The following is an 8,869-nucleotide window of genomic DNA, read 5'->3' as shown; positions in this document are numbered from 1 at the left end:
ATACCAGATAACAAAGCATCATCACTTCATCAATAGAGTTGTTAAGCTGTATGCCCTTTGTAGTTATTGCTGGCTTCACAGATGAAATGATCTGACTACCTCTGACAGTGAAAAAAAAACAAACTAATATATGATTTCTGTCCTGAAATTGGAAGTGTAAAAAAGCAGTTCCTCTTCAATAATCCTTGCGGATTTGCAAATTTCTAAATGCAGATTATAATGTTGCAGTTGAACAGTAGCACAGAGTGTTACACACGACTGCAACAGTTTTTACAAACAATAATTTGGTTCACAAGCTATAATTTATTGCAGATTTTTGTAGATCCAAACAAGGTCAAAATGATACATACAGGTTCAAATATTTACATGCACCCTATGTATATTGGTTAAATTACCCTGAATAAGTTGCAGAGAAACAGATGCTTTTTGTAGCCATTTACAAGCTTCCAGCACGGTTCTGGTTGGATATCTGACGCCTCTTCTTTAAAGAAATGTTTAAGCTTATTTAAACTGTTTAGTTTCCAGACACAGAAGCAGCTTTTAAGCATAGTCTATGAATTTTGAGCAAAATTGAATTTAGGGCCCTTCAGCCTTTTTATTCATACCAAAAGCAGTTTTGATGTGTCTTGGATTATTGTTTGGCATGAACAGCTGTGTGGACTAATAGGGGGCTGACCAACTAGAAAGCTGCCAGTGGTAATGGTGCATCACACAAAGTGGGTGAAATGATAAGGAATGAGAACTGCCACCAAACTGTTCACATTGACTACAAATAGACAGCTACAGTTTCAAATAGTGAAAAAAATCCATAACAGACAAAGATATTCTGAGTAAGTACAAAATATAAGTTTTAAATGCTGAATTAACTAATTGAGTTAAAGGACATCCAAAGCAACCGGGCACTATGTGAAAAACTAACTACACCCTAAATCAAATAACTGATTGAGCCAACCTTGGTGATGACGACTGCCATGAAGTATGTTACACAACTGGCAATGAGTCTTTTACACCAATGTGAAGGAATTTAAGCCTACTTTTAAATACAGATTCGAACTTTATTCAGACTTTAAATAGGCCCGTCCAAGATCATAACTTTTTTTCCATTTAGAGATGGACTTGCTGATGTATTTTGGATTATTGTCCTGCTACATAACCCAACTGCGCTTTAGCCTAATGTAAAAAAACAAAAAACAAAACTGATGGCTTGACATTCTCCTTCAAGATTTTCTGCTAGAGAATTGAATTCATGGTCCCATCAATTACATCAGCTTGTCCAGGTCCTAAAGCAGCCCAGGATCATCACATACGACCACCATGTTTAATTGTGAGTATGGTCTAGTTACTATGTTAGCTTTGCATCAGTAGTTACATGACACAGGAAATATGTGTGTTTGTTTTGGTCAGCACTTGGTCTGCCTTCAAACTTTCCAGTGGATACCATTTTTGCTCAATTTTGTGTCTTTTTTGTTGCTAATTGCATGATCGGATTGAAATGTATTTGGACTAAAAACAAGCAAAAAAAAAAAAAATCCGATTATTTGGGCACACAATCAATCAATCCGATCATGGTGTGCCTTTATATGCACATGGCTTTATTCAGAATAGAACTACTGAGATGCACAGTTTCCCTAAAAAAACGCAGAAGAAGTACTTCGGTCTTTACAAGCAAGTGATGTCTGCAGTGCTTTAGCTGTTGTCCTGCTTTCGTGGCCTCCTGGATAAATTGCTGAAGTGCTCTTGGAGCAGTTTTGGTACTCTAGCCAATGTTCACTACTGTTCCATTTTTCTCTATTAGTAGATAATGTTTGACTGTGATTCAGTGAAGTTGCTTTGTAACCCTTTCTGGACTGATTGATGTCTCTTATCTGTTGTTGAGTTTCTTTAGACCGGGGCATAATGTGTTGCTTTTTGAAATAATTTAGCCTACTTTATGTTGTCAGACAGGTTCTACTTAATTGATTTCATCATTCTACAGTTCTGGCACTAATCAGGCCCATGCAGCTAGTGAAACCGAACCAAAAAGTGGTAAGCATGCGATTTAACAAGGGGAGTGGGGGCACTTCGCTTTTACATTGTGCTCTTAATGGTTGGGATTTCAAACACAGGTCAAAACTGGTGTTTGAATAATGGCCTCAACTTTAATCCTATTGAAAATGTACTTAGTATCTATAACTAGTTGAGTTATACTAGAAATCTGACCACATTATATGAATTTTACTAACTGTATTCAGAAGTCATCAGAAGTCCAGTCAGAATTATTCCATAACAATGCTAATTGCTACATTAAGCATGTAGTTCTTTTTACAACTTACTAAGAAAGATTATACCAAATATTAGTGGGAGTGTATGTAGCAACTTGAGCTTAGAACTTTTGAACTTTAGAAAGAGGTTTAAAATTATATGAGTTAACATAAAACAATAGAAATGATTACTTTGTGTTCTAGTGGAAAAAATCTCTTGCTGATGTAACCATCTTTTCAGTTGTTTGTGCTTAAACAGGTGAAGATGCTTTATTCTCTGCTAAAAACAGCTCAGAGAAAGCTGTTGTGAAGGGAATGGAGGCAATACATGGACATTTAAACTGACAAACCTCTTTTTTTCGGAGCTTATTTAGAGCATGAACGGTTTCCACAGATTGGATTGCCTTCCTAAAATAGACAGGGACTTTATACTGAATATGAAATTGGAATAACGTGCAGGATGGACCTGCAGTACTTTTCGGACGGCTGTTCTGTGAGTCTTATTAGCGTGGCACAGAAAAGAAAAACGTCAACAGATGCAACTTAGAAGCCCAGCAACACTCCACAAACAAAGCCACTGTGTTTTCTTCTGATATTCATACAAATCGCCTTTGCTGTTCCTTCCACTCGGCTTGCGTGTTGGATTCCTGACTTCAGCTCCGTGTTTGATCACTCTGTGACTAAGTGTGCCTGAGAAAGGTCACTGCTGCCACCAACCTATGCCTCATTCCACTTTGGGTGACAGTCCCAACACAAATGCTTCATAAGGAGGGCCAAACTCTCCAGCTGTAGCTCTGTGAGGCAGCCGTAGACAAAACACACACAGCCACTTTGACATTTGTGTATTTAAGATCTCTCAAAACAGGGTCAGTGATTAACATCTGCTCTTGTGCTCAGAAATGTGTATACACATTTTTACACAAAGATGAATAAATCATCTTCAGCTGGTTTTCACAAAAGCTATAAAAAAAAATCATATGAAAGCCCATAAAAGTAGAGGAAACAATATCTTTTGGCGTTCATTTACTTAACACAAATGATCAATTTTCACATACTTCTTAGTGGTAAAAATATGTAAACCTTTGATTTGAAGGACCACTTTTATACAGCAGGTTTTGATCAAACTCTGGAACGTAGGATGGTGTTTTCACATCAACAGCACCTTGGTTTAGATGATTCCATGAAATTTAAAATAAAATAAAAGTTTAAAAAATTGTCTTTGAAATGATAAGCTTTATATATTAATTATATTTATTTTACCACAAAGTATACCATTGAGCTTATTGAGCTCGTTTGTAGAAAATTAATTTTGCTTCCAAAGGGAAGTGTAATCAGAGAGAGGACTGTCTTCCTCAATCCTGTGTGTGTTTTCTGCCACACACAGCATTTTGTATCTGAACTAAGGCATTCAGTTTTTGCAGAGCATATTCTTCACCTGTTTGCTATATCCCCTATATGACCTGTGGCAATACTGCATACAGAACGTCTTGGCTACTCTAATTCTTGCTACTCCAGTAAAAAAGACAGATTTGTGGAGTGCATAACTTGTAACTCACCCTGTCAACAGATTCTTCCACCTGAGATACTGATATTTCAACCATGTTGCTGCTTCTCTGATTAATGCTTTCTTTGGCCGGCCAGTTAACGTGGACTGTTGTGTGCGACTGTGTTATACTCTTTCCATTCAAAAAATTGATTGGATTTAACAGGGCTCTGTGAGATGTTCAAAGTTTGGGTTAATTTTTTAGAACTTAATCCTGCTTTAAACTTCTCCAGAGCCTTTTCCCTGACTTGTCTGCTGTTTTCCTGTCATAGTGTTGGCTTTACCGACTCGGTACACAATTACGGAGACTGAACAGCATTTTAAACAGTTTATTTGTAATAAAAGCAAAATGAGACTGAGCCCGGACTGGATCTGCCAGAGGGATCTGGACTGGCACTGAGGAGGAGAGGCTATTGTTGTTCGGGTGAAGTTATGGAGAGGTGTGCAGAGTGTTGAGATCAGCTTACTGCATTTCCTAAGCAGAACACAGTCAGATTACCATGCTGGCAGAGACAACAAGCTAACGCCTCCCTCCAGGTTCCAGCTCCTTTTGAAGCCCTGGTGATTGGGCTCAAATGAGAAACACCTGTTGGGGCTGCACCTGTCTGTCACACCCTGTAGGAGAGAGAAACCACAGCACAAACACAAAACCTGCACACAGCCACTGTGGGTATGACATTTCCTTGGTCTTCTTGATGCTGTTTGTTCACTGTCGCTCTCCTACAAACCTCCAAGGCCTTCAAAGGACAGCGCTATTTATAATGAGATTGAACTATACACAAGTTAACTAATTATGTGACTTCTGAAGACAGTTGGTTGCACTAGATTTATTCAGGGGTAGGAGACTGGAAGGGATGGATACATATGCATGCCACACTTTTCAGAAAGCATGTCTCATTTCCTTTCCTCTTCACAGTTGGGAACTAATTTCTGTACATTTATCCCACAAAATCCCATTAAAATACATTGAAATTTGCAGCTGTTATATGACAAAAACACAAACATTTCAAGCCTTGTAAAAACTTTTACAATACACTGTATTGTTTTTTAGAGACTTGTTGACCAAAACATCCAGTAGCTCATATACGTTCTTATACAAGTTCACATTAAATATTGTTTTTAGTTCATGGCTTCAACTTTCAGAGCTGATATTTTAGACAGGAGCTTTCCTTTGCAGCACATAAATAGGAAAACAACCCCTGCACACACATTAGCTTACTTATCAGGGCTCAGTGAATTATATCGTGTGGGCCTCTCTAAGTAGGCTAGGCAAACATCCCATTCGGCCGAAGCTGCACTTTCTACCTGTTGGAGCAGGTTTCAGTTTGCAGCGCATATTCCAAACCTGTATGCAAAGGGGGCCCAAACACTTTAACGCTGCAGGATGGGTCTCTTCCTCTGAGCAGCAGCAGCTCCTCGCCGGGGTTAAAGAATGAAGAACATCAGGACTCTCTTCCTCATCCTCTCCGTAGTTCTCTACCTGCTGGTCGGAGCCGCCGTGTTCGACGCGCTGGAGACGGAAAGCGAAAGCTCCAGGAAAAAGGCTCTGGAGCAGAAACTGAGCGAGCTGAAGAGAAAGTACGGCTTCATGGAGGAGGACTACCAGGAGATAGAGAGAGTCATCCTCCAGTCGGAGCCGCACCGCGGTGGGCAGCAGTGGAAGTTCACCGGCTCTTTTTATTTTGCCATCACTGTCATCACCACGATAGGTAAGAACAGGTCACTGGTTCCTTAGTTTGCGTTCAATAAACACACAATTACACTTTCTTTTGAGGTTTCTGATTTACTTTTAAAGGTTTCTGTAAAGAATTGATTGATTCACAGGAAATTTACATAAATACACAAGAAATTCCCTCTTTCTATTTGCTACTCTCTTTTATACTTTTATTTATTCTGACTATAGGAACTATATGAAGATTAAATCAATCACTTATTTGTAGAACGGATGAAGAACCAGTTTTAATAAATTCATTTATTACCACAAAGTCTATCCAGGGACAGGTAAAATAATTAAAAGGGTATTCCCTCCACGGTGACAAAACTAGAAGAAAAACAAAACAAGAAAAAAAAAAACCACACACAAAAAAAAAAAAAAAAAAATAGAAAAAGGTAATAAAATGCTTCAACTAACATATTTCCAACCTTTGTAAAAATGTTTGTATTCCAAAACCTTTCAAGTCAAATTCCGATGATAGTGGACTATTCCTTGCTGGTGCCAAGGGTGTGGGTGAACCATAACCCATCTCTACCTGATCCGTTTAGTGTAAATCCTTTTAACTTACAGTAGTATGTTTTCTGCTCTTCAAGTTTTGCCCCACCCCAACCAAACTCCCAATATATAACATGTTTGCTTTGATTTTCATGTGCCACCTTATCGGGGTGGCACATGGGTCTCCTGCATGGCTTCATATATTCTGCTCCTTTGAAAACAAAATTTTTAATTAACTACAAAAGGAAAAAAATAGTATTTACATTACTGCAAAAGTTGCAATTATATTTACTTTTAAAATAGTTTCAGTTCATTTAAAAAAACACTTTTATTGCTTTATATGTACTGTTTTAAATGCTAGGTCTGTAATAGTACTAATGTGTCAATGATGACAGTTGTCCCCTTACAGTTTTCTTCTGTTTTTGTTTTTTGTCGCATTAAAATGTTGTATATCATCAAACGAATGTTAATACCAAAGATAACCCGCATTGCTGTGATTGATTGAACTGTGAATTGTTCTCTCTACCTTGAACGAGAATATTCAGCCATCAGTTTGCCATTTAGACAGATATGTGTAGTGCAGCAGAGCAATGATCCGAAGCACACCCACAAGTCCACCTCTGAATGGCTCAAAAACGAAACTAAACAAAATTAAGGTTAAGTGGCCTAGTCAAAGTCTGGACTTAAATCCAATAGAGATGCTGGGGTAAGACCTCGACAGGTCATTCATGCTTTAAAACCCTCAAATGTGGCTGAATTAAAACAAGTCAGAAAGAAGAGTAGGCCAAAATTTCTCCACTTGGATGTGACACTCATCAGCAGTTGATAGCAGACGTTGCTGCCAAGGATGGTACAACCAATATTAGGTTTAGGGGGCATCTGTTTTTTCACATAGGACCAGTTTAGTTTGGATAGCCCTTAGACAAAAAAAGATTAAACTTCGCAACACAAAATGCCTGGTCATGGAGTTAGCAGTGAATCAAACCTGTGAAGTTTTGATGATTAATAAACACTGCTGTTGAATATTCTATTCTATCAGACATCTATAGGAAGACTTGTTTGCAGATTAGTACAATGATTTACGCTTGATTTGCTTTAGGAAAAATGTGAGCATTCAAATCTTAATATGCAAAACAGCCATATATTCTGCTGATTGTAAGTTTTTATAACAGGGATTAACATTTGTTATTATCATGTATCTCACAAAAGACAAGACAAATGTTTTGTCAGGTGTCAACCACACATTTCAGTGTCTTTCATTGAGATTTTTTTTGTTTTGTGAGAAATGTGATAGATAAACACAAAGTACTTTAGAATTATGAAGTAAAAGTAAAATTAGACATAGTTTGTAAAATAAAAATCTGAGAAGTGTGGTGTACCTTTGAATTCAACGCCTCTGAGTCAATGCTTTCAGTGCAGGTACAGCTACTGCTCCTCTATCAGCTTTGCGCATTAAATTTTTCCATTTTTCTTTGCAAAATATTTTGAGCTGTCACATTCGATGAAGAGTGTTCTTAAATATCAGTTTTCTTGACACACATGCTCAATTGAATTTAGGTCTGGACTTTTACTGGGCCACACAAAAACATAACCATGCTTTGATCTAAACCATTCCACTGCAGTTCTGGCTGTAGGTTTAGGGTTGTTGTCCCACAGGAAGTTGAATCTCTGCTACACGCTCAAGTTTTTTGCAACCTCTAACATTTTTTCTTGAAAGGTTGTATTTCGAACTGTCTATTTTCCCACCAGCTCTAATTACCTTTCCTTGTGCTTGCTGTAGAAAAGCATTTCCATAGTATGATACTGCCACTGCCATGTTTTACCATTTGGATCAACACTTCCCACCTGAGGTGTGGATCTGTGCTGCTTATCCAGATTTACTATGGATTTCTTGGCTGCTTCTCAGATTTCTTGCCCCTCAGTTGAAGGTGGTCAAGCATAGCTTATCTGTTAAAAGTTGTGCCATATTCTTTTCATTTTCAGATGATAGAGTGAGTGGTGCTTTGGCAGATGTTCCAACCTCATCCTGCTTTAAACGTGCTCACAACTTTAACACAGTGTTGAACATAGATTAACTATGTTTACTAATTAGTTGACTTCTGAAGTTTGTTGCATTGGATATGTTATCGGCACTAAAGCATTTCACACATTTCAGATTTTTATGTCCAGTACAAAAAATAAATGTAGAGCAGCAAAAATTAGAGACTTGATTAACATCAGCACTAATACTTGTAAGTTATTAACCCACAGTGTATTGTGACTTTTCAGGTTACGGCCATGTCGTTCCTCGCACTGATGCTGGCAAGACCTTCTGCATGTTTTATGCAGTCTTGGGAATACCTCTGACTCTGGTCATGTTCCAAAGCCTGGGCGAGAGGATCAACACTTTAGTCCGGTACCTCTTGCGCAGGGCCAAGCAGGGCCTTGGCTTCAGGAAGACGGAGGTATCCATGGGAAACATGGTGTTGGTGGGCCTGCTGTGCTGCGTGAGCACCCTGTGCATTGGAGCTGCAGCCTTCTCCCACTTCGAGGACTGGACATTCTTTAATGCCTACTACTACTGTTTTGTCACGCTCACCACCATCGGCTTTGGGGATTTTGTTGCCCTGAAGAAGAAAGACAACCTCCAGAAACGACCGCCCTATGTGGCCTTTTGCTTTGTGTACATTTTGGTTGGATTGGCAGTCACTGGAGCTTTTCTCAACCTGGTGGTGTTGAGATTTCTCACTGTGAGTTCTGATTTGAGTGCTAATAAAAGAGCAGAAGAGCAGATTTTAGAGCCCAAGGAGGTGCAGGGGGAGGTGGAGGCACCGGATGCTGCAGAAGCAGAAACAGCCGATATAAGACGTAAAGCTGGTGCAGAAGGAAGAAGCAGTC

The 8,869-nt window shown here is 38.8% G+C and overlaps 1 protein-coding gene across 3 annotated transcripts in view; it reads left to right on the top strand.

The window, feature by feature from the left end:
- The first annotated feature begins 4,293 nt into the window (after positions 1-4,293).
- LOC124857150 (potassium channel subfamily K member 15-like) overlaps positions 4,294-8,869 on the top strand; it is a 5,610-nt gene continuing 1,034 nt past the window's right edge. Inside the window, exons 1-3 of one of the 3 annotated variants that reach the window (XM_047348283.1) lie at positions 4,294-4,449; positions 5,256-5,492; positions 8,261-8,869. The exon at positions 8,261-8,869 is cut by the window's right edge and continues 1,034 nt beyond it. In XM_047348283.1, coding sequence (XP_047204239.1) covers positions 4,359-4,449; positions 5,256-5,492; positions 8,261-8,869 — 937 coding nt within the window. In that variant the 5' untranslated portion in view covers positions 4,294-4,358. The other 2 variants (XM_047348285.1, XM_047348284.1) reach the window with 2 other exon arrangements.

This window comes from Girardinichthys multiradiatus, chromosome 20 (assembly GCF_021462225.1).
Source record: "Girardinichthys multiradiatus isolate DD_20200921_A chromosome 20, DD_fGirMul_XY1, whole genome shotgun sequence".
NCBI classification, from domain to species: Eukaryota; Metazoa; Chordata; class Actinopteri; order Cyprinodontiformes; family Goodeidae; genus Girardinichthys; species Girardinichthys multiradiatus.
This window is presented reverse-complemented; position numbering and strand designations above follow the sequence as displayed.